This window comes from Mytilus galloprovincialis, chromosome 1, assembly GCF_965363235.1.
Source record: "Mytilus galloprovincialis chromosome 1, xbMytGall1.hap1.1, whole genome shotgun sequence".
Taxonomy (NCBI): domain Eukaryota; kingdom Metazoa; phylum Mollusca; class Bivalvia; order Mytilida; family Mytilidae; genus Mytilus; species Mytilus galloprovincialis.
Genome location: NC_134838.1, coordinates 55,510,942 through 55,538,350, shown reverse-complemented (window position 1 = coordinate 55,538,350; position 27,409 = coordinate 55,510,942). Strand labels below are relative to the sequence as shown.

At 33.2% G+C, this 27,409-nt stretch overlaps 1 protein-coding gene across 2 annotated transcripts; it reads left to right on the top strand.

The window, feature by feature from the left end:
* The first annotated feature begins 1,272 nt into the window (after positions 1-1,272).
* LOC143079092 (ADP-ribosyl-[dinitrogen reductase] glycohydrolase-like) lies at positions 1,273-23,404 on the top strand. 2 transcript variants are annotated; one of them, XR_012979333.1, is made up of 9 exons: positions 1,273-1,415; positions 2,942-3,058; positions 4,711-4,860; positions 5,374-5,517; positions 12,447-12,601; positions 13,663-13,969; positions 15,767-15,897; positions 21,689-21,774; positions 22,328-23,404. XR_012979333.1 is itself a non-coding variant. In XM_076254270.1 (8 exons), the coding sequence occupies exons 1-8, from the start codon at positions 1,383-1,385 to the stop codon at positions 22,377-22,379; spliced, it is 1,089 nt and encodes a 362-aa protein (XP_076110385.1). In that variant the 5' UTR covers positions 1,273-1,382; the 3' UTR covers positions 22,380-23,404. The 2 variants fall into 2 exon arrangements, 1 of the variants encoding a protein (XP_076110385.1); XM_076254270.1 differs by lacking the exon at positions 21,689-21,774.
* Positions 23,405-27,409: the final 4,005 nt, after the last annotated feature.

The following is a 27,409-nucleotide window of genomic DNA, read 5'->3' as shown; positions in this document are numbered from 1 at the left end:
ATGAGAAATCTACCAAATATGCGAAAAAATGTCACTTTTCAGATGGTTCTTGTCAAAAACGAAAGTGGCCACATCCGTGTTCATCCTCAATCTTTATATATGTTATGTATTATCATCAAATACAACTTCCATTTCAATATTTTGGATGAACACGAATGCGGCCACTTTCGTTTTACACGGAAACCGTCTAAAATTTAACTAAAATGCTGGAATTGTGAAGATTTCAGTAATTTAGCATGAATTAATGGTGCTAGTTCTCAATATCTGTGCATTGTATTGTCAAAAAGAGCCCATATTTATGTAACAGAACCTTTCTACTATCCAATAAATGACTAAAAGTTTACATTTTAACAATTTTGTAAAACTGCTATATTTTGGGGCCAAAAAGGGGTCTTACTGGACCTACTCCTTTATAAAGTAACAAAATGATGTATATGTTCATCACGATGTTCATTAACATTGCCATCTGTTCCTTTACATGTTGCAATTTTCAAATCGAATCTATCTCAAAGGGAGCTACCATTTGATTTTTATGGGGGGGGGGGGGGGGGGGTAGGATGAAATTTGAAAAAAAAGGCAGGATGAGTAACTTGGCAAAAAAAAAAAGGCAGGATGACAATTGTTGTAAAAAAGTCAGGATAAGCTGAGAAAAAAAAGGCAGGACCGAATAGACTGAAAAATAAAAAGGCAGGACAGAGATTACAAATATAAAAAAAAAGGCAGGACACAATTTTTCATCCTAGCCCCTCCCCCCCCTCCCATAAAAATCAAATTGTAGCTCCCTAATACTTTTTGACAAAAATGGAAATAAAAGAAATTGCTTCAAGGGGATATAACTCTCATAGGGGATGATAAAACCCTATTCAGCCTCATATGGTAATACATCATAATGAGATCTATGGTTCTAATAAGGTCATGATATCTTTTAAAACAACGAGGGGGGCTATGTTGAAAAAAAAACATAAAAGGGAGATAACTTCTTAAGGGGATGATGATATCCTTAACAATGTCATCTGGTAATACTTCATGATGAGGTCTATCGATGGTCCATATTTGGACTTCATAACTTCAAAAGAAACAAGAGGCGGCCATGTAAAAAAAATGTTGAAAGAAAAAAAAGAAAAAAGAAAAAAACCAAAACATTAGAAAAACAATAAGGTCTTTCCTCGCGTAGAGGAAAGACCTTAAAAAGAAAAAGAAAAGCAACAATTACGAATGAATTTTTGATATGTGGACTACCCATCAAGTCCCCCATTTCCGAATATGAATATAAATACAACGCGTAAGATTCTATTTATAGATATTGCTTATTCCCTATATATATATAAATGAAATGATGTAAACACGTCACTTTTAATCAAAATTCCTTGTACGATCTGATAATGGCGAATAGTGGAGATGGAGAAGCAGCTTCTGTAAGTATTTCAAATTAACAGTATGGTAAAAATGTTTTTTTTTATTGTAAACACATGTTGACAAATAATTTTACTGTAAATGCTGAACATAATCGATGACTTCCGGAATTTTGTGATATAAAATAATTACATGTTATTATTACAGATCATTACACATGTTACATTTAAGCTTTCTTGTGGATACATTTGTATACTGATACATTTGCATGCAGTCGAACATTTTTATGTTCCCAATCAATTGAAATATATATATATATGAGTAGATATCATACTGTCCACTCGTCATAACGTCAAAAATGTGGGGCCAAAAATGTGTGAGGTTCTAAGAGGATATCTTTCAGATAATAATGCATATTTTCCCGGACTTCATAGAAATAAAGTAAACTGCATTTAATAATATGTAGTGAATTCTAAAAATCGTATTATAATAAGTAGTCATGCAATCATGTGTTGATACATCTATGCGTAAACAAATGTTACAGATGTAGATCTCGAGGGTCTATATCCCACAGCCTGTGGTCTATCTCGACGATGTTTTACCTACGTAGGCATCCATATGAAATACACATGCATGAAAAATATACAGGATCATGCTGAATATGAATGAATACAAAATTCAGTGAATATTTCGTATAAAAATTATTTACTTCAGCAATATCATTTGTGAAATAGCAAACAGGGGCGGATCCAGCCATTTTAAAAAGGGGGGTTCCTAACCTAGGACAAAGGGGCGGGGGTTCCAACTACGCGTCCCCATTCAAATGCATTGATCGTCCAAAAAAAAGGGGGGTTACAACCCCCAGACCCCCCCCCCCCCCCCCCGAATCCGCGCCTGCCGAACTTCATACAAACAAAACATCGTGGGGCGGAAAGACTTTTCTATATAAATGAGAGTCCTGAAATTTAACTTCAGCAACAAGTAATTGGAGTAATATTTTAACTTTAAAATTGAAACAACCAATATCACACAATAGTTGCTATAATTCGAAGTTCCCTTTTCTATATCTGAAATTGAGTCTCTAATCGACGTCGTTAAAAAAGACATCATTTCGCTTCGTGTACAGCACCAGAGGCGGATCCAGCCATTTTAAAAGGGGGGGAAGTGGTCCTAACCCAGGACAAAGGGGAGGGTTCCAACTACATGTTTCCATTCAAATGCATTGGTCTTCAAAAAAGGGGGGGGTTCCACCCCCGGACCCCCTCTTTGATCTGCCACTGCGTACCAGCTCAAGCGAGAAAATCAACTTCGTTACCTCCTAGGGTGACCAACGATAATCTATTAAGTATCGCCTAAATATAAGAGTTTTGGGGAGAACAGGCGGACAAAAATAAGCATGAAGAAGTCCACATAACAGTATACAGAAAATTAAAGATTGAACTTGACAACAAGAATCCACCAAAAACGAGGATTTTAATGAAGGCTTTCAAGTCCTACCTATTTAGTACGTCATACACACAAACATGAATATGCACACAAATCCACGATGACAACATGTATAAAAATGTTTTCGCTGTTGTTTTTCAAGAATAACCAACCATCACCAGAAACGATAGACAGAATCATAGCTACTATATACGGACAATGTATTGGGGATGCAATTGGACTACTTACGGAATTCTTATCAAAGAGAGAAGCAAAACTGGTGAATATTTTTGTTTGGCTTTTTATTTATTTTAATATTAAAAGTCGTAGACGTTTATGATTACAGTTTAAATATAGAAAATGTTCGCATCGATAGATCAGCACATTCTCTCAGAATTTTAAAGTTTTATCCTGTACGTCCGTACGTCTCAAATTCGTTTCCATTCTGTTACTTAAAATTGGCTCAAATAAATGTTATGAATCGTACACAGTTAGTGCTAATTACCACAAAACATGGATCAAGTTTGAATTTTGGTGGCATCACTTTTCTTGTATTGGGGTAACTATGCTTGTTACAAATGGCATTTTCATTTTGGTTCTTTTACTTAAGTTTGTCTCAACCAGATGTTATGGGACTTATACACAATGCTTGTTATCACAAAACTCAGATCAAGTACGAATTCAGGTAGCGTCACTGTTAAATGTTCTTGAGGTTTGGCCCTTTATAACGTTATAATCATCTGTGTACCATAAACGCATTTCCCATTTATTTAATTTGGATTGTATGAAATCTTTGACTAAGGACACATTTTTCTACTGTTATTCACAATAGTTCTAAATACTATAGTCGTTGATAAATTTAAATTTAAAATAATTTATCAGTAATGCCATCAATACCAGCCAACCATTTCTGTAAAAATCTACTTAACGTTCGAATATAAACATATTCATTCAGCTTGTTTCTGACAACATTTTCTAAATTGTTATAGATGTTGATGTTACCTTTTTTTTACAAAATGCTGCAACGTGGTAAACATATTAAACACGATAGTAATTCGCTACACCAGATGTGCATACGTATTTGCTAAATAGGATTCAGAAGTGGTGCTCGAATCAGTTAGGAGACCAAATAAAAAAAAATCCGTGGTTACGAGCAACATTTAAAACAAATTTGAGCAATTATTAATATTGTATGAACAGTAAATTTATAGAAAAGGACTGCATCATATTAGTATCCTCTTTACTCGGCTGGTGATACCTTCAACGTGAGATGTAATTATCGTATAACACTCACAACTCTCATAGAGAGGCAATATATTTACCAAAAGGGACATCCAAACTCAAAAGTCGAAAATAAAAAGCAGAACACGAACAGAAAAACGATAGTACATAAAACACAACTTAAAAAACTAAAGACTGAGCAACTCGAATCCCACCGAAAACTGGTAGTGCCCCTGCAGGATAAGCAGACCCGCTCCACAAGTTGCACCCGTCGTGTTGACTATGCATTCCCCATGAAAAGGGACTTACTAAGGTCAAGAATCAGTCAATAAACAGTTATATCGGTGCTAAAATGATGATGATTGCATTGTTAGGAATGATGGTATAAAGAACAGTTTTTATTTGTGTTTATTCTTCACAAGGTAATTTATTTCGAATTATAACTTAGAAGTCAGCGCCAAATATTCGATATTTTATATATCATCTTATTAGAGATTCCAAAATATGAATAAAACGTTAGTGAAACGGCAACATTAGCTAATAAAAACACAACTATAGGTTGATACAGTTATGTCTTCAAAAAACGACTGCAATTTGATCTGAGGCAATAAGAACGTATATTTGTTGCTAAGAATATAGGAACTTGAAAGTGGTAAATTAATTTGTTTACTTAATTTCCTAATTTAGTTATTTATAAAAATTTTTCTTCAGTATTATGGGACAGTAGCCAAAGAATTAGAATATTTACATAAGCAGATCGTTTGTGATGGACACAGGTCAAGGTGGAAAGAAGGCGACTGGACAGATGACAGTGACCAAATGATCCTAATCATGAGATCTTTAGTCGACTGTGGCGGTAAGGTATGTTTCAGACGGTTCAGTTTTGAAAGTTTGGGTTTTTTAAAAGTTTTTTGATTTTTAAATATTTTGGTCTCATAATGAATAGAGAGCCATTTCTTGTTGAAACATGCATTTGATTCAGAAAAGATGGTATCGTTCGTATTATTTTGTAGTGCTTAATCACAGGCTTTCCCATGTACATTAAAATGAAATCCAATTTAGCCAAAACGAAGTCTAGAGTTTACACACAACACTTGATTCACGATCAGAAGACGTCTGAATACATCACTTTAATATCTGAGCGTCACAGTTGAAGGGCTTTACAGAATAGAGAATAATGTACAAAAAGTGCAGAATAAGTAGTCCAAAACATAAAAATAGAGAAACATATGGTTAAAAAGGAATAGAGAATAATGAGGTGCTAAAATTAAAGAATAGAGAATAACAGGCAAAATTTATAAAGACATATGTTTTAACAGAAATGTAGGATACCATATATACAAATATATTTTATAAAAAGTTATCTATCTTCAGGTAGATCCTGTTGACTTTGCTAAAAAATTGAGAACCTGGATACGGATGGGTTTTAGTGAGTTGGGTGATTTTGCTGGATTGGGTTTAGGTGCTACAACTAGCAAAGTGACGTCCCATCCGGATTACTTGAAGGATCCACACGAAGTAAGACTTATATCACGTGGTATTTAACCCTGTCTAAGTACCAAACCAATTAAAAGTAAAAGGGAATTCATACATTTTCTTTTTTTTTTTCGTTTTTATACGACCGCAAAACTTTAAAAAAATTTGGTCGTACATTGTTATCACGTCGTCGTCGTCGTCAGTGTCGTCCGAAGACGGATGATTTCCGGATAAAAACTTTAGGGTGCAATCAACAGTTTTTTTCTATGACGTCATATTTTGAGGGACCATGTATAAGTGACCCTTTGTGGTGGACTGATTAATTAAGATACTTGTATAAAACTAGATATCACTGGAATCAGAATGTTCTCTAGTTTATAATGGAATAAAAAAAAAGTGTACTTTTAATAGTATAAAAAAGTTTTATCCAGAGAAACTGGGAAAAACATTGCCTAATTTAAGCTTAAAAAACCTGAAATCAGGTCATGTGTACACCCCTGAAGACATGATACCTGCACATTTTTCATTATCAAAGTTGTATGAATTTCATAGATTTTTACCTGGTCTTTCAAAAAATTCATGCTTCAGGGTACATTCGCCTGCTCCGAAAAGAGCTACAGTGGCTGCAAATAAGTTTTGAATTTTCACTGCCAAAAAAACAGACTGTTTACAGTGTTGTCTCCCCTCAAAACATGAATATTTAATCTAATTTTTTAAATTATTTTAATCATTTAACCTGTTTAAATTGAAGTTAATTAACATATGTTTACAACCAAATACAAAAAACATGATACTTTTTCACCAATTATGTTGATAAAAAGGGACTTCCCTCCATGTCTATTTTTAGTTGGGGAATAACCCCTAGTTTTTTATACGAAACTGTTTATAGTACCCTTAGTATAAGGTAGATTCATGGTATACCGCCATCTTGGATTGTACAATCACAGTACAAAATCGGTCTAGTTATTTGCCCAAATCAGCAAATTTGGAAACAGATTTGCAATTTAATGGTTAGACTGTTTATTTATATAAAGAAAACTTGCTAATTTATTGTATTATTCAAAATATTTTAACAAATATCAACCTTTTTGGTTTTTAAAATCATTTTTTTCAAATGAGCCATTTAAGGGGAGATAACTCTTAGCACAAAATTTATACTGGGCTAATAGGGAAATTTTTTATTTTCACTTGTGGCAAGAAAACAAGTTCAATGACACCATGTTTTCTTTTTATTTTCTTAAAACATATTATAAAACCTATCTTCTTTCAATTTATTTCAAAATTCTATCTCATAGAATTTTTTTTATGCACTGTTATGTGTTTTTTCATGAACAAACTCACCAAATTTAGGCAATTTTCAACGACTCATAGCTTGAAAAATAGCACGATAACCCATACTTTTTATTATATTTTTGAAAAAACATAGGAAAATCTTCATTTTGTCAAATTATAAGAAAATTCTGTCTCAAAAAACATTTACTTATGATCTACCATAAGTAAATAGAAATCAATAAAATTATAACACAAGGTTTATAAGATTTTAAAACTTGGGACTGATTTGTGGGGTTTTTGGTCCCAACAATTTAGGAACAAGGGATCCAAAAGGGGTAAAAATAAGTAGTTTTCTAATTTCCAGACAATAACTTGTGTGTAAGTGTACGGATCTTTCTGAAATTGTACCACAAGGAAGGTTGGGATTGATTTTTGAGATTATGGCCCAAACTGTTTCGGAATTAGGGACCAAAACGGGGCCAAAAAAAATACATTTCTAATACTTTGTATAAATTGCTTATTTCTTGACAAATTTCAATGGGGTTTTATTCTTGAATTCTTGGGGTTCTTAAATGTGCTGAATCTAACCTTGTATTAAGTTTTTGGAATTTGGTCCCCGTTTTTAAATTGGTCCACATGAGGTCCAAAGGGTCCAAAATTAAACTTTGTTTGATTTCATCCCATTAGACCACATTCATTCTGTGTCAGAAACCTATCCTGTGTCAATAATTTAATTTAATATTTGCCCCAACTGTTCAGGGTTCGACCTCTGAGGTCGTATAAATCTGCGCCCCTGCGGAGCATCTGGTTCCAAATCTTTTTAAAATAAAATAACTCATATCATATTTTTGTACCTTTAACATAAGCAGCAAATACCTAAGTGGCCATTGAAAGAGTTTAATATACCATGAAAGAGTGCAAAACAGTAGAAAATATGCATAGTTTTTTTTATACTGTCATATATAATTAGCCAACATAATATCCTAATATAAATAAAAACGGTAAACACTAGCCCATTACAAAGATTTTTTTTAACTTCCAATCTCCAATTTTTTAAAATGCTGCTTCTTTCTTAATAGTACTGCAACCAGAGTTCATTTTTTAAAACTTTAATGGTCCGGAAGAACACACACCTAAATTATATATCATTGGAAAGAGGAAAACGTGTACAATAAGAAAAGTTGGGTCGTAAAAATCCAGAGTGGTCACCATTTTGTGAAATTGAGGTCAAAGGTCAGACCTAAAAATATCAATATTTCAACCACAAGAACAAAAAGGAGAAATATTCTGATATTTATTCAATAGAATGCTACAAAAACGATTCAATCATAAGCATATGCTATAAACGATGTTAAAATGACAAATTTGAGTACTTATATGAAGAGCTGCCATTACAAAATGGCGTTGATTTGGAACCTTCTGATTTTTTTCCATTTAAGACATAGCAAAAGAAGAAGTGGCCTTGACCTTTTCACATCCATAAACTTTCACATTGTGTATAGTATTTCACTATAGTATATTACAGAATTATTTTCTAAAGTATAAAACACCAGTTCATCAAATTATTTCAATATTTTTTCTATCTTTGAAAAAAACAAAATTCAAGCGCCGAAACAGTGTTTTTAATTTTGCATCTTAAAGGTTGTGTATTTTGTGAAAATTAGTATCTAGTTATAGATAAATACATATTGTGTATTTGCAAAGTCTGGACAGAGCAGTTATTACACAAAATATACTATAGTCACCCGAGGCGAATGCGAGGTTTAAAATAAATTGAGTGTAAAACAAAGTCAGTTTGGTGCATGAACATTTTTTTTAGTGGGATAATCCTGGTAAAAATATTAACTTATTAATTTTTTAAGGGAAGGATGAAAAATTTTACAATGCAATGCCAATTTTCTAATGTTGTAATTCAAAATCAGTCATGATCCTTATATAAATTTTAAAAGCGACACACAATAGCTCAAGTATTCATAAAATAGGGACATGAATCAATCTCTTAGTCATCATATGCGGATTCAGTACGCGTATTAGCATTACAAGACACTTCCCTTTTTTTTATAAGAACAAGCTCGGCGCAGGACAGAGTTTGTTCAAAGCAAACACAGTTTTTTAGTACAAATACTATCTGGAGCGTAAATACCGTCATGATTTGGTCAAACTCGTCAGATATATTCTTACCTTTGCATAGGAAACACAAAAGAAATGTGAGTACAAAGTTTGATCAATGTTCGTGACCCATATTCCCATATGCATATGCATGATGTATCTGCACTGCCAATCCCAAATGTAATGGGGCGAATGTTGCTACAGAAACGATTGTTTTTGTAATAGCCATACATTTACGAATTTTTGTTATCTTTAGGGACAATATACGGTTCAGAAGCGCCTTTGTGTTATTTTTCATCGATTAACTATCAAATGAACTTTTGAGCCTAGGCTCCGTGTTGAAGACCGGACCGTGACCTATAATGGTTTACTTTTATAAATTGTGACTTGGATGGTGTGTTGTATCATTGGCACTCATACCACATCTTCCTATATCTATTAACAAGCTATGCGGGCATCATTTCCATAAAAATACCAAAACGAGGACATAGCTCATAAGAGCACTGGTGGCAGGATGAAGTAATTATTCTTCTTTTAATGTATCCTTGATATTTTCAGACACACCTTTGTGTAATTCTGAAAATCTTAATATAGACTTCAATTTTCCTGCAGCAGATATGGCATCCCCTAAATTGAGTTCAGAGCTAAACTCTATAATTTATATCCCTTGGCCCCACTGTGTCTGAATTGTAAGGTGTCACAATATCTAGTTAGTTCTGGAGTTTGGCAGTTTGGTAAGCATCAGAGACAATCTTGGGTAAAATTGATCGGTATATATAGAGGATGTGCTACATGAGAAAGGCTTTTTCTTATGGAAGAACAAATCACATCACTAACAATCGTTATCAATGAACTGACAGCAAGTTCAAATTCTAATTTTTCAGTGACTGTTTTACTTAATTGCACAGGTTCAATAAGTACATGGTTATGCATGGATAAATGATTACTCACATTAATAAGCACAACTTAAAAGACTGTCAACACGTTTAGAGGACTCAGTTTTGCGTAGTTTTCTGGTTTTTTTTTTAAAGGTTTTTCTTTTACACAAAAACCCTGTTTTCATATCCAAACTACAAGGAAGAAACTGAGCGCGAGATCGTATAAAAACCTGTTGTGAGGATACATGTCGATCAGTTTGATCACATTATGGATTTCTGTTGTTTCTAATTTAAAGTTCCCAAAGGGTGACTAGGGAAACGAAATATGGTCACCTGGTCTTCCCCCGACTGGCAGTAAAACGAAGTTGGGCGTCCGTTTGTCTGTGCAGGATGTATCAAGTTCGCAGTCACGTCCGGTCAGAATGGGGACGTTAAATCCGATGCCTCGTGTAAAGGGAGTGTCACGTTCTTTGCACGTTAAAAACCTTTGCATCAACTCTTTGAGGGGTCCGTAGGTGGCATGTTGCAATGGAAAATTTCTGTCCCAATCCAATAGCCCATCATTTTCCAGTGGCAGTCTAAATTTTCCCGATCATCCCAGAATGGTATCATGACAAAACCTACCTATTGTTTTTATTGTTAGCTTGTTCTCGTCCTGAACATGCATGAAATATTTGCCACTGGACTTTAAGCAACCAACAATCAATCAATCAATCTAATTTAAAGACGCACCAATTTTGCCTTCTGGTGCAAGACTCATAACATCACTGATGATTCGCCCACGGAAAGCAGAATATCAAGAGAAGTTGGTTTTAGCATCACCTTGTCACACACCAAATCTCTGCGAAACTTCAATAGTACTTTTCCCCCGACCACTTGCATGCATATTAATTGCTCTGAGGTTAAACATTGACATACAATGTATTTTCACACAATGTCAACTATAGTCATTATCCGGAAAAACCTCTTATCCGAAGGATTTGGTTAACTTTTATATAAAGTCAAAATTTTATTAACAAAAATATAACTTATTTACAGAAAAAACACGAAAGAACTACTATATATATTCAAATCACTCAAAAAAAATTAACTTCTCCTACAAAATCTACATAATCACATCGAAACTATCAAATTGATTGTGAATGAAAAAATAAATGGTGGAGCTGATTGACGGATAGGAAATTTCCGTAATTAAAAAAGGTACAAATGATGTTTTTATTTTTGAGTTTTTGACAAAATTGTTTGGAATCTAAAAAACAGCCAACTTTAAGTTTAAAAGTTTTACTTGGAGATGGTATTATATTTATGTCTTCATAATTCCGATGATCCTTGATGATATGTGCATAGAAAATATTTACGAAAATAGCGGGAAATTTAACCAAAAAATATATTTTTGCATTTTAAGGTAACTACCCAAAACCGTAAATTGAGGGGTACCCCCATTAAAGGGATAAAATACAAAAATGTGACCATAGAAACTTTTTACGACCCGACGGAAATTAAAATATAGATATTATTCTATCATTTAAAAAAAATTGCAGCCGTGTGTTATTCCGGACCATTAAACTCGTTAACTAAGCGTCTTTTTCGATGTCAGTTGCAGTACTGTAAGACCGCATATACATTAAAAGAGGTATCAATAGATAAATAAAAGATTAATCTTTTAAACGATTGCAATATTTTTATTATGCAGTCATTATGTAATCAATTATTCTGCAATTAATGGCAAAATCTTGGTTAGTTCACTTGCATGAATTTAGCTCTATCATCTCTTTAACTATACAGGACATTTTAACGAAATCTTAATCAACACAGCAGGAGCTACAAAAGGGTGTCTCAAATTATTGCTCACATATTCCATTCACTCATAAATCGGTAATTAGTGTAAACCTCCTTACCACATAAAAGTAGAAAATGTTTGATTAGTTGTAAAACTTGATCTATGCATTCTATCTGAAATCTGAGACACCCTGTTGTAGATAATGGCTCTAGGAACAACATATAATAAAATCAACCCTCTCGGGGTATCCATAAGGAATCTAATTTCAATTGAAAGTGGAAATTTCTTGTAAAATTTGGTGGACACAATTAACATTATAATTGATTACATAATTGTTGTATAATACTAAAATTGCATTAATCTGAAAGAGTAATCTGTTAGCTATCCATGAATACCAAATTTTCAAGCATTATAAAGAAAGTTACAGCATTTTAAAACTGGAGAATTGGAATTATAAAATCTTTGTATTGTGCTACCTTAATATAATTTATTTATTCTTCAACTGGCTTACTTTAGTATCAGTATATTGTCAATATAATACTTCCATGCTTTAACAGATTAAAAACAAATTGGAAGATAAAGTAATTTCTAGTCTATATCTACTATCAGAACTTTTTTTTTTCATTTTTTATATATAAACAATCTTAAAATCAAAACGAACAAAAGTAATTCTATCTCAAAGACTCTTCATTGTGCAAATATCATTTTGTTTCACCCTTAATGCTTTCCAAATTCGTTCACGATTCAAAAACTTTTAAACTTCATGCTTGATTCAATGCCCTTTAATTTCGTACTTCATTTCGATGTGCTACATCTTCGTACTTGATTCCAGTTCTTGAATGCTTACTACCTGAATAACAACACTGTAAGGTATGAAATACTTGGTTCTGAGTCTATCAAACCACAGGCATAACACTTAACTTACATTTTAGGTAGCTCGGTATGTTTGGGATGAAAATAACAGAAATATTGCTCCCAATGGTGCTGTAATGAGGACCTCCATTGTTGGTATTCACATGTACTGGAGTTTAGACGATGTAACAAAAAATGCAAGGGACTTTGCAAAAACAACACATCACGATCCAAGGTAAATGTGTTTATAATAAGTATGCAGAATGATTTATTGCCGACAAAACTCAATCTAGGTACATATCTATCAAGATCCTTTAATGATATTTTAAAACTTTTAAATATAGTTGTTCATTAGACATAGCAGGCTTTGGTTTGGTGTTTTCAACTAATTTTTACTATATATCATTCTGGCGAATGGAATTTTAGCTTTATTATGCTGGAACCAATCTGAACCGATTTTTGTTCAGAAAAAGTTTCACGATGATTTATATATATGTATATATATATACAACTCGTCTAAACATCAACCCAACAATGTTAGGGACGACATCAAAAGATCAATGTAAGATAAAAAACTTAATTCAAATAGTTTGGGGGTGGGGTTGAACTGCTGCAAGATTTTGTTATCCGACATTGATTTTTACATATATCCATATGGGTCAATCAATTTTTCCCAAATTAAGTTAATAGGGGGGTAGGGGGGTCAGTGAAAAAACTATTTGAATTAAGTTTTTTATCCTTCATTGAACTTTTGATGTCGTCCCTTAGATCTGTAAATTTGCTTTCGCCGGGATTCGAACCCATGCTACTGTGATATCTTGACACCAAATCGCCTGCACTGCAGCCGTCCCGCTAGACCACACGACCACCTGGGCTCTACTATAATAAAGCTTTCAGTGGCCGTGTGTTACCTTTCCTCGTCAGTTTTAATCTAGCGTCGTACTACAGTACATGATATATAAGGCATGGAGATGTATATATATATATACAACTCGTCTAAACATCAACCCAACAATGTTAGATCTGTAAATTTGCTTTAGCATATATATATATTTCGAATCAAACAAATATGTTCTCACCGTCTGTTACAATGCTGAAGCAAAATAAAGATAAAGTAAATATTTTTACAAAAGTTTGGATGAAACCACAAAAACAAACTATCATGTAATTTTCAATATAACTTTCAAAAATGAACCTTTAAGATGTTTTGTGATATATAATTTGAAGCAATTGAAGACTATGGAGAAGAAGTGTGTGCATAACTGGCTTATACCTATTTTTTTTTTCGTTTTCTAGATGCCAGGCTTCAACAGTAGCAGTATCTGTTGTCATAGCGACCATGTTACAAGGAAAGCACAAGGACAAAAAAGGCAAATTCAGAGTGAAAGATATAATACGAGATGCTTATGAATATGCATCAACGTGTTTAGAAACGGATAAAGAAAAGAAAGACCTAATGTTTTATTTGAAATGTGACAATATAAAAAATTTGAAATTAGATGAAGCCGATAAAATTGGCTACACATATAAATCCATGGGTGCAGGATTTTGGGCATTAAAGCAAGATGATTTCCGGAAGACAATTACCAAAATTATGATGCAGGTACAAGTTCAGATATTTACGTTTAGTAACAGTTGAAATTATACAATATTATGACCCACTGAGGAGATGACATTGAAATTAATTTTGTAAGTCGTAACTTACCTGTCTTAAAATTAGAAGACATTAAAAAGAATGGTATATTGATACGCTAATGGTAATTAAATGTCCCATTTAGGTCTTACCATAATAAAGATATGGGGCAAATTCAAACACAAATTCCTTTTTTTTTTTTTAGCTCACCTGGCCCAAAGGGCCAAGTGAGCTTTTCCCATCACTTGGCGTCCGTCGTCCGTTGTCGTCTGTTAACTTTTACAAAAATCTTCTCCTCTGAAACTACATGGCCAAATTAAACCAAACTTGGCCACAATCATCATTGGGGTATCTAGTTTGAAAAATGTGTCCGGTGACCCGGCCAACCAACCAAGATGCCCGCCATGGCTAAAAATAGAACATAGGGGTATAATGTAGATTTTGGCTTATAACTCTGAAACCAAAGCATTAAGAGCAATTCAGACATGGGGATAAATTGTTTTGCAAGTCAAGATCTATCTGCCCTGAAATTTGTTTGTTGGTTGCTGCCCCTGAATTGGTCAATTGACCCCTTAAGGAGTTATTGCCCTTTAAAGTCATTTTTTACCAATTTTTCGTAAATTTTTGTAATCTTCTACAAAAATCTTCTCCTCAAAAACTACTGGGCCAAATTTATTCAAACTTAGCCATACTCATTATTAGGGTTTCTTGATTAAAAAATGTGTGCGATGACCCGGCAAACCAACCAAATTGTACTATATGGATCTCTCTGAAATTGTACCAGAATGTACCATATAACAAAGGGGAGGCTGGGATTAAGTTTTGGATTAATTGTCCAAAATATGTAGGAATTAGGGGCCAAAAAGAAACATGTTTCTAGTTTCCAAACAAGCATGACAATAACTAGTGTTTAGGTGTATGGATCTCTCTGAAATTGTACTTCAAGGTTCAAAAAGTTGGGGGGGATTTTTTGTTGACCATTTTTTAAAGGGATTCCTTTTTTTCAAAATTTTTCAAATTTCGAATTTTGAAAAGTTTCAAGAAGAAATCTTCAATTGCACAGTATTGTGCAATAAATTTGTTAGATCTTTGACCACATTAATTTTGTGACAAAAACCTATATTATGTCAAAAATTTGATCACAATCCAAATTCAGACAGTATCAAGCTTGAATATTGTGACCAAATTTGCCCAAACTGTTCATGGTTCGACCACTGTGGTCGTATAAAGCTGCGCCCTGTGGAGCACCTGGTTGCTCTTTTTATGCCCCACCTACGATAGTAGAGGGACATTATGTTTTTTGGTCTGTGCCTCTGTTCGTCCGTCCGTCTGTTCGCTTCAGGTTAAAGTTTTTGGTCAAGGTAGTTTTTGAAGAAGTTGAAGTCCAATCAACTTGAAACTTAGTACACATGTTCCCCATGATATGATCTTTCTAATTTTAATGCCAAATTATAGTTTTGACCCCAATTTCATGGTCCACTGAAAATAGAAAATGATAGTGTGAAGTTCAGGTTAAAGTTTTTGGTCAAGGTAGTTTTTGATGAAGTTAAAGTTACATCAACTTGAAACTTAGTACACATGTTCCCTATGATATGATCTTTCTAATTATAATTCCAAATTATAATTTTGACCCCAATTTCACGGTTCACTGAACATAGAAAATGATAGTGCGAGTGGGGCATCCGTGTACTATGGACACATTCTTGTTATTGGTTGTCTTTTTATCCCGTGTTTTTGAATAAAGTACTTTTTTAATCTTCTAATTAGGGAGGAGATGCCGATTCGAATGCCTGTGTCGGAGGTGCTTTACTGGGATGTAAACTAGGTATGTCTGCTTTACCGGAATCATGGTTGACGAAGCTTTTACATAAGGACTGGTTGGATAATGAGGTTAAAAAGTAAGTACACGGTATCTTCAATTTATATACATTTTATAAATCTTATTTAAAAATTGTCAATCAAATGTGTAATACAGTAACTAAACCTGTTTTGTGTTGTTATGAGTTACAATTTATGACTAAAATTAGCAAAGACCCATCGAAACAACATTTGATACAAAAAATTAACAATACTTTTAGATATTTGGATGATATATTGGCTCTCAATAATGACGACTTCAGTATGTATACTAAAGAAATGTATCCTGTTGAACTTACTTTAAATAAAGCTAATACTAACAATGGCCACTGCCCTTTCCTCGATCTTAATATCTATTTCATTAACGGGAAGTTTAATACAAAAATTTATGATAAAAGAGATGATTTTTCATTTCCTATCGTTAATTATCCATTTTTAGATGGTGACGTTCCATTGGTACCATCTTATGCGAGAGAAATTTATGTATTACTGAAAAATTATTAATTACACCAGGGTTTTCGATATCACAAACTAGTAAAAACATTTAATAAATTTTATCATCGGTATAAGGAAATAATTCGTAAATATAACTCAACATGCAGACATCTTATACGTTCAGGTATTTCATATCCAATATTTTATGGTAATATTCTTTACAAAGCACAAAAATGTCAGTATTTACCTCAAAAGCTTACAAAACCTTTAAACAGACTTATTAAGAAGGGTTAAAGTAACGATACTGTTTTCAGGTCATTAACGATTGCATATTTTGGCTTTAATATTGATTCACTTATAGGGTCTTTGCATCGGAACTAAACACATTTATTTAAAAACAAAACAGTTGTTGGCATGACACGGGTTATGTTCTTCTCATATATTTTATGATAGTATGATACTTAAACCCTAACGGGAAGGATTGTGCCTGATATTCATATGATGAAGACATAATCTTTCAATCAGTTTAATTGAGGTAGGGAGCTGGCATGTCAGTTAACTGCTAGTAGTCTGTTGTTATTTATGTATTATTGTCATTTTATTTATTTTCTTTTGCTACATCTTCTGACATCGGACTCCGACTTCTCTTGAACTGAATTTTAATGTGCGTATTGTTATGCGTTTACTTTTCTACATTGGCTAGAGGTATAGGGGGGGGGGGGAGGGCGTTGAGTCCTCATAAACATGTTTAACCCCGCCGCATATTGCGCCTGTCCCAAGTCAGGAGCCTCTGGACTTTGTTAGTCTTGTATGATTTTTAATTTTAGTTTCTTGTGTATAATTCGGAGTTTATTATGACGTCCAGTATGCCTGTACTGGTATACATATTTCAAGGGGCCAGCTGATTGACACCTACGGGTGCGGGAGTTTCTCGCTACATTAAAGACCCATTGGTGGCCTTCGGCTGTTGTCTGCTCTATGGTCCGGTTGTTGTCGCTTTGACACATTCCCCATTTCCTTTCTCAATTTTATATTATGATGTTTGTAATATTACAAGTATCATTGTAAAATCTGTTGGTTTATATGAAAAACAAGTTACAGTCCCTTTTTTAGCTCACCTGGCCTAAAGGGCCAAGTGAGCTTTTCTCATCACTTGGCGTCCGCCGTCTGTCGTCGTCCGTCGTCGTTAACTTTTACAAAAATCTTCTCCTCTGAAACTACTGGGCCAAATTAAACTAAACTTGGCCACAATCATCATTGGGGTAACTTGTTTAAAAAATGTGTGGCGTGACCTGGCCAACCAACCAAGATGGCCGCCATGGCTAAAAATAGAACATAGGGGTAAAATGCAGTTTTTGGCTTATAAAACAAAAACCAAAGCATTTAGAGCAAATCTGACATTTGGTAAAATTGGTTATCAGGTCAAGATCTATTTGCCCTGAAATTTTCCGATGTATCAGATAACAGTTGTTGGGTTGCTGCCCCTAAATTGGTAATTTTAAGGAAATTTTACTGTTTTTGGTTATTATCTTAAATATTATTATAGATAGAGATAAACTGTAAACAGCAATAATGTTCAGCAAAGTAAAATTAACAAATAAGTCAACATGACCGAAATGGTCAGTTGACCCCTTTAGGAGTTATTGCCCTTTATAGTCAATTTTTAACCATTTTTCATAAATTTTTGTAATCTTTTACAAAAATCTTCTCCTCTGAAACTATTGGGTCAAATTTATCCAAACTTAGCTACAATCATTATTAGGGTATCTTGTTTAAAAAATGTGTGCTGTGACCAAGCCAACCAATCAAGGTAAACTCTTGAATCTTGCATTAAAGCAAATGCACCAGAACTGATATGAATAAAGTTTAAAACAGAGATACTATGGTATAACTCAGTATACCATGAATAGAAATGAAACAAAAATGAAAATTACTTTGACAGATAGTTGTTAAATGCTCAAGAGAAAATAAATTATATATAGAATCTAGACTCTTTGTGTTGGAAAAAACTGTAAAATATTCTTCTCGACAAGTCTTTACAAATTAACTTCAAGAAATTTTGAAGGTCAAGTTATGGAAACAATAATCATATCATAATATAATCGCTGTGTTGCTTTTTATATATACTGTTTTTACTGTCATATTTTGACTTTGAAAATGTGTTGTTATAGAATGTAAATATTGTTCTATAAGTGAACTGTTTTAATGCACATATATAAAAAAAAATGTATAAGAGAATGAATATTATAATGCATTTTTTGAAGTGTTTGACGTGTTCAAATTTTTCATAATAAACAATTAAATTTGATGTCTTTTATTATTTTTCACACCCAATTCATTTTTATACGACCGCAAAAATTTTAATTTTTCGTCGTATATTGCTATCACGTTGGCGTCGTCGTCCTGCGTTGTCTTGCGTTGTCGTCGTCCGAATACTTTCAGTTTTCGCACTCTAACTTTAGTAGAAGTGAATAGAAATCTATGAAATTTTAACACAAGATTTATAACCACAAAAGGAAGGTTGGGATTGATTTTGGGAGTTTTGGTCCCAAAATTTTAGGAATTAGGGGCCAAAAAGGGCCCAAATAAGCATTTTCTTGGTTTTCGCACTATAACTTTAGTTTAAGTAAATAGAAATCTATGAAATTTTGACACAAGGTTTATGACCACAAAAGGAAGGTTGGGATTGATTTTGGCAGTATTAGTTCAAACAGTTTAGGAATTAGGGGCCAAAAAGGGCCCAAATAAGCATTTTCTTGGTTTTCGCACTATAACTTTAGTTTAAGTAAATAGAAATCTATGAAATTTTGACACAAGGTTTATGACCACAAAAGGAAGGTTGGGATTGATTTTGGGAGTTTTAGATCCAACGTTTTAGGAATTAGGGGCCAAAAAGGGGCCCAAATAAGCATTATTATTGGTTTTCGCACCATAACTTAAGTATAAGTGAATAGAAATCTATGAAATTTTAACACAAGGTTTATAACCACAAAAGGAAGGTTGGGATTGATTATGGGAGTTTTGGTCCCAAAATTTTAGGAATTAGGGGCCAAAAAGGGCCCAAATAAGCATTTTCTTGGTTTTCGCACTATAACTTTAGTTTAAGTAAATAGAAATCTATGAAATTTTGACACAAGGTTTATGACCACAAAAGGAAGGTTAGGATTGATTTTGGCAGTTTTAGTTCAAACAGTTTAGGGATTAGGGGCCAAAAAGGGCCCAAATAAGCATTTTCTTGGTTTTCGCACTATAACTTTAGTTTAAGTAAATAGAAATCTATGAAATTTTGACACAAGGTTTATGACCACAAAAGGAAGGTTGGGATTGATTTTGGGAGTTTTAGATCCAACGTTTTAGGAATTAGGGGCCAAAAAGGGGCCCAAATAAGCATTATTATTGGTTTTCGCACCATAACTTAAGTATAAGTAAATAGAAATCTATGAAATTTAAACACAAGGTTTATGACCATAAAAGGAAGGTTGGGTTTGATTTTGAGAGTTTTGGTCCCAACAGTTTAGGAATAAGGGGCCCAAAGGGGCCAAAATTGAACTTTGTTTGATTTGATCAAAAATTGAATAATTGGGGTTCTTTGATATGCCGAATCTAACTGTGTATGTAGATTCTTAATTTTTGGTCCCGTTTTCAAATTGGTCTACATTAAGGTCCAAAGAGTCCAAAATTAAACTTAGTTTGATTTTAACAAAATTTTTGAATCCTTGGGGTTCTTTGATATGCTGAATCTAAAAATGTACTTAGATTTTTGATTATTGGCCCAGTTTTCAAGTTGGTCCAAATCGGGGTCCAAAATTAAACTTTGTTTGATTTGATCAAAATTGAATAATTGGGGTTCTTTGATATGCCAAATCTAACTGTGTATGTATATTCTTAATTTTTGGTCCCGTTTTCAAATAGGTCTACATTAAAGTCCAAAGGGTCCAAAATTAAACTAAGTTTGATTTTAATAAAAATTGAATTCTTGGGCTTTTTTGATATGCTGAATCTAAACATGTACTTAGATTTTTGATTATGGGCCCAGTTTTCAAGTTGGTTCAAATCAGGATCCAAAATTATTATATTAAGTATTGTGCAATAGCAAGAAATTTTCAATTGCACAGACTCCATTAAATGTGAATATTATACTAATCTTTATTTCTGTGACCCCCACCGTGCACCCACAGTAAATTAAAAAAGGTTGGACATTTAAAAAAAAAACCACCCGGTTGCAAGTGATTTTTTTAAACACCGACCTTACCTTAGTGAAAAAAGGAAAACACTGTCAGTATTGCACAACAGCAAGAAATCTCCAATTGCACAGTATTGCACAATAGCAAGAAATATCTAATTGCACAATATTGTGCAATAACAAGAAATTGTCAATTGGAGTTATCTTTCTCTGTCCAAAATAGTAGTTGAATCAACTTAAATCATTGTTTTATACAATATACAATGTATATTCACTTTAACTACCAACTGATAAATTAAAACAATCTTTACCATTCAGTGATAACAAGCACTTTATTTTACATTTTGATATTTTATGATGTATTTCAATGAGTAGTTATTGTTGCAAACTCCATTAGAAATTTGAATTGAGATCAGTTTTGGAAAAAGGGAAAGGGGGATGTGATAAAAAAAATTGGGGGGGTTAAATTTTTCTCATTTCAGATTTCATAAATAAAAATAAAATTTGTTCAAACATTTTTTGAGAGGATTAATATTCAACAGCATAGTGAATTGCTCAAAGGCAAAAAAAATATTTTAAGTTCATTTGACCACATTCATTCTGTGTCAGAAACCTATGCTGTGTCAACTATTTAATCACAATCAAAATTTAGAGATGAATCCAGCTTGAATGTTGTGTCCATACTTGCCCCAACCGTTCAGGGTTCAACCTCTGCGGTCGTATAAAGCTGCGCCCTGCGGAGCATCTGGTTGTATACATGGTTATATTTTCAAACTGCTGTGATGTACTATATATAGCTTTGAAAACTGACAATTTGGGAACTTAATTTACAGTCAAGTTACTTTACATTATAATCTATGTTTGTTTATGTAAGAGTATTTTTCGTGCTTCATTTTGAACATATAGCCATTAGCCGATACTTCTCGAGTTCTGATACTTTATAGTCTAGCACCGTATGTGTCTGTGCTCAGAAATTAGACCTAAGATTTGAGTTCTCTTGTTCCATATTTACTTATGGTCTGTCTAATATTTTAAGCTTTATACTTTATTAAACTACAGTATAGCCTTTAATTAAGTGTACCTTAAATACATCTTACGTATCTATTTTTCAATACTATTGATGTATGTCCTATCTATATTTTAGTTTGACTCTGTGTTATGTTCATGACAATACCACATGTAAATGCATTTTATATTTTGATTTGGTACTTTAGATTCGTGATTGGTTGCTGAAGCTTGAACATTCCATTATTTATTCATTATCAATCATAACCTGGTACTTCATGAACATATATAGACTGTAAGTGTAAGACTTTGTTCTTTTGTACACGTATTTGAACTACTATAACTGTCATGTTATGCACCCATACTAGAGCCAGGTACTAAAATTGTTCATCCTGATTTTGCATTTGACTTTACGAACTACTTTACTTACCCTGCATACTAGGTTTTAATATTAGTACCAATGAATTACCCGGTTTTAGTGTGTGCCGAACCTTTCTCTGGTTTTATTATACATAACATGATCTTTAGACGAATGCATTTCTACCGTACAACATTGGTGTTTATGATGAGTTTATTTACAACCACTGGGTCGGTGCCACTGCTTTGGATGTTTCCTCTCCAAAGGTTACACGAGGCCATTACTCAGCACTTCGGTTTGACAATAATTATCCGGCGCTGATGAGTCTACTTAAGGCATAACGCTGGTTTGACGTTCTAAATTTCGCTCCTGGGTATATATGATGAGTTTATTTATAAGCTAAATACAATTATTAAAATGTAACCTTGAACTTCAAATATATTTTTACACCAGACTGGTTCTTTATGAATTTTTTTGTCATGTATTTCAGATATTTTGAAATGATGAAATGGGAACAGAATGAAAAATCAGACGAAAAATGAAAAATAATCTACAAGAGAAAAGAAGATGAATTGTGTGGATATGATTCCAATCTAGTATTTAAAAAAAGGACTTCTCTTGTTGTAAAGGAGGAACTGAAAAGTATCACACATGCGTAATCCTTGACTTATTATTTTTATTAAGTCTTCAAAACATTAGATTAAAGCGTACCGGACAGGACATTGTCATTTGAAGCAAATTAATCGTTTCTTCTTCATGACCTTTTTTTGAGACACAAAACACGATTTATACAAATTATCTACATCAAGGTTTTTATACGACAGCAAAAAGTCGTATAATACTATCATGTCGTCATCGTCATCATCGTCCGAAGACACATTCTGTTTCCAGACAATAACTTTAGATTTAGTGAATGGATCTTCATAAAATTTTACCAAAAGGTTCATTACTACTAAAGGAAGGTTGGGATTGATTTTGTGGGTTATGGTCCCAATAGCTTTGGAATTAGGGGCCAAAAGGGGGTCCCAATATAAGCATGTTTGTAGTTTTCAAACAATAACTTGTGTTTAAGTGTATGAATCTCTCTGAAATTATACCACAAGTTTCCATACCATGAAGGATTAGTTACTATTGATTTTTGGGGGTTATGGTCCCAATAGTTTAGGAATTAGGGGCCAAAAAGGGGGCCCAAAATAAGCATTTTTGTAGTTTTCAAACAAAAACTTGTGTTTAAGTGTACGAATCTCTCTGAAATTATACCACAAGTTTCCATACAATGAAGGGATATTTAGTACTGACTTTGGGGGGTTATGGCTCAAAAAGTTTTGGAATTAGGGGCAAAAAAGGGGGAAACTAGGCTTTTCTGACAATTTAAAAGCAGTGTAAGGGAAGTAATTCAAAAACATTTAACATACAATGTTGGGTATGTTCGTATTTACCACCCTTACACTACCTGTAAATAATGTATAAAGAATATCAGGTTGTTTTTTTTTTTAGCTAAACAGCGAATACCTGAATTGTTATAGATATATTTGTGCAATATTTGAATAAATTCAATTGTATGGAATTTGAATAATCGTATATGTGCAGTATATTGGCACATTGGCCACATTTATTTTTATGCCCCAGCTACGATAGTAGAGGGGCATTATGTTTTCTGGTCTATGTGTCCGTTCAGGTCATCTGCATGTTGAGATTGTAAAATATCAGCAGCAAGTCACAATATGAAACTTTTTGTCGAATGAGAATAAGGTCAGCCGAACTCTGTCATACATACATGTTACCTTACAATAATTCCAGGCATCAAACTATGATGTTTATGACCACAAATGGAAGGTGGAGATTGATTTTGGGAGTTTTGCTCCCAACAGTTTAGGAATAAGGGGCCAAAAGGGTTCAAAATTAAACTTTGTTTGATTTCATCAAAAAATGAATTATTGGGGTATTTTGATATGCCAAATCTAACCGTGTATTTAGTTTCTTAATTTTTGGTTCTGTTTTCAAATTGGTCTACATTAAGGTCCAAACGGTCCAAAATTAAACTTTAGTTTGATTTTAACAAAAATTGAATTCTTGGGGTTTTTTTATATGCTGAATCTAAACATGTACTTAGATTTTTTTATTATGGGCCCAGTTTTCAAGTTGTTTGGGGTCCAAAATTAAACTTTGTTTGATTTCAACAAAAATTAAATATATGGGGTTCTTAAATATGCTGAATCTAACCAAGTATTTAGATTTTTGGAAAATGACGCAGTCATTGTTCCATTACTGGCGACCTGAACTTCATTACATTTCTCTGCCTACCGCGCTTGGTTTCGTATTTACTATTTTCTATACAAACTGGAATCTGCTTGTGTTATCATTAATTATGCATGAGAGGTCATTGTGTAGTAATCAGCCAGGAACCAGTTTACAAACTAACTGGTTTCTGCTTGTATTCCACTACACTCGGACAAAGTGTTGTAGTTTGACGGGAACCAGTTTAGAATTGTAAACTACAAAACGTAATCGGTTATTGTTCATTCCGTTTTGGTGTTTCATACCGACTTTTATGGTTTGAATAAGCTTAAGACCCTTCAAACATTAATGTGATAGGTATATTAAAGACTGTTTTACAAAAGGATGGAACTGTTTTGCTTTCAAAGTCGTACTATAGTGATATCTGTTATGTACGGATTTCCACTCTCACCGGTTAATTTCTTTTTTTACACGTGCTTTTGAAACTTCCGGTTTAAACATCGCAAGTTTTAAAATTGTTTTTTGAGTGAATTTAACTTATTTTATTTTAACAATCATGAAGCGTTCCAGAATCATTTTCAAGCAGCGTTCCAGAATCATTTTCAAGCAGTTTCTTCTTCTCTTTGATGATGGAAAATAGGTTTTTCTCAAGAAAATACCGCAAACAATCGCAGAGGAATTGAAACGTACAAGTCAAGTCGGCACCTGGTTAAATTGGCATCTAGTCAAATCGGCACCTATTTGACGTCAATTCGGCATCCAATAATATTTGTTATAATATTTTCTATTCAATTAATTAATAACTGTTACCAAGTACATAGTGAATATGTTGTTGTGTATTTAGGTAAACAACGAAACCAAAGTGAAATTATGTTGTTGTGTATAAAGGTAAACAACGAAGCCCTTACCCAAGCTGTTGTTTTAACAATTAGACAATTATTAAAAAAAAATGGAAAACTATGAGTCCCTTTCAATAAATCAAACTTTCATGCCAAATAATAAGCAAATTTAAGGTGTTTTTTTTCAGTAAAGTTAAAAAAGCATTAAACAAACAATCCTGTAAAATGCTCAACTGGTTTAAATAATGCATAAAAATATCCAATATCTCATGTATTAGTCCAAATAATTATGACGTCTGGCAAGGCTATTTTATTTTTTTTCTGTGACATCTTCCTACGAAGTTCGTAGGAAGGCGTCCCAGAAAAAAATTAACATGCCTTGCGGTCATAGAAAGGTGTCCCAGAATAAAATTAAAAAAGCCTTGCCAGAAGTAATAATTATTTTGACTACTCATATATATATCATTAAAAATACACCAAAAATGTCATTTAGTTGAGAAAAATAAATATATACAAAATGTACAATGAACACCCAAAAATGTGAAAGTTAAGAAATAATTCATGGAAGCCATAGATTTGTTGGAAATTTACACATGGCCTGGGCCGTGATATTTGAATTTTATCCTGAGCGTTAGCAAGGGATAAAATTAACGAATATCACGGCCCAGGCCATGTGTAAATTTACAACAAATCTATGGCTTCCATGAATTATCTCGATTCTAATAGGACAAATACGATCATTAAAAAACTGAAGCGATGATGGGTATACCGTGTGTGTTGCTGTTCTATTTTACCCACTGTTCGATAAATGTAAAACAAATCTAATAAACCTGCATGAATGATTTCTTAACTAACCGCTAGAAAAAAATGTGATTACTTTTTTTACTTCTCAGTAAACCCAACATTTGCAATTTTAGATTTGCATTTTTTATCGTAAGCTACCGTCAAATTCACTGTTGACATGTTGTAATCAAGGAGCCGCCATGTTGACTTGCTGAAATCAGTAAATGTGCGAATTTTGCAATAGAACAGAAAACAAGCAACACCTACCTAAATACTTTATTTTAATGCAATTGTATCCGAGTTTAGAAGGTAAACGCAATAGAAAAACCTTCAGCTTTGACGTTTTCATTTGTATGACGTCATGTTTTGAAATGACGTCAATGCGCAAAAATCATTACTGGAATTTCGCGGAATTTTAATTTGTTTTGTTTTTGTCCATTTTTCTGTTCTCTAATGGGTAAATTCATTTTGTTATGCATCAGAATCAGAATAAATGTTCTGTAGGGTTTTATTCAATTGTAATTGTTAACACAGCGAAATCCACAACCGTTTACACATAGGTTACGATACATGTGGATTTACGTGGGAGGCATATTTAAACAGCCATTTGTGTACATCTTGGAGTCTGCGCTAAGTATAGATATATCGAGAATTTTATCACGGTGTTGTTTACAAAGCGAAAGAAGCACGTCATATTAGAATTAGTATTTAACTCTTTTTGCTTAAATACTGAAAAAAATTCTGGCAACCCCTTACTTATTTTTACTCTTTTTGCTTAAAATACAGTTAAAATATATATTTAACATGGGTGACGAATTGACTATATCAGGTGTCGATTTAACCAGGTGCTGATTTGTCCAGGTGCCGGTTTGACTAGAATTCTTTGACAAATGTTTGAAAATACCTGAGTTTCATTAGACCTTTGATAATAGTAACAAAAAGATTATTTACTTAATATTTTGTGGTATCAGGTCTGTTCGTGCCCAATACACTTTCGCACCTTGCAGGTTCGCACCTCGCACGTTCGCACTCTACTCATTCGCGCTCAATTTTAATTCAAATTCAAGTTGAATAATTGGAAAATCATGATTGTTGTTTTAAATTGCTTTGGTGTAAATACTGAATGTATTTATAGCTTGGTATGAGTAAAACATTGAAGATTTTAAAGGAAAAACACAAAAGATAATTGTTTTTAACAGCTTGGTCCCTTTGATCTGAAACAACGAAACAATAAAATATAGGAACCAAAATATAGCAATCCACTATTATAACCAAAACATGATAAAATCAATTCAACACACAGAAAAAAACATAGTCAGAATCTCACTTCATTTTGAAAGAAGTCAATGAAACAAAGTTATAGCAATACACTAACCAAAACATGATTAAGAGTTATTCAACACAAAATAAAACGTTGACAAAATACCACTTTAATTAGAAAGGATTATTATTATTTTTAACAATATGCTATCCAAAACATGATTAAGATTTATTCAACACAAATAAAAATGCTGTCTCACTTTATTTTGAGACAATGACAACAATTATACTTATAAGAAAACACTTGCTTACAGAGTTATTAAACACAAAACCAATTAAGATTGGGTGCGAACATTTAGGGTGTGAAAGTGAAAGGGGGCGAACATGAGTTGGCGCGAACGGACCCGGATTCAGACTATGTACCAGTGAGAAATATACAAGCCTTTCTACGG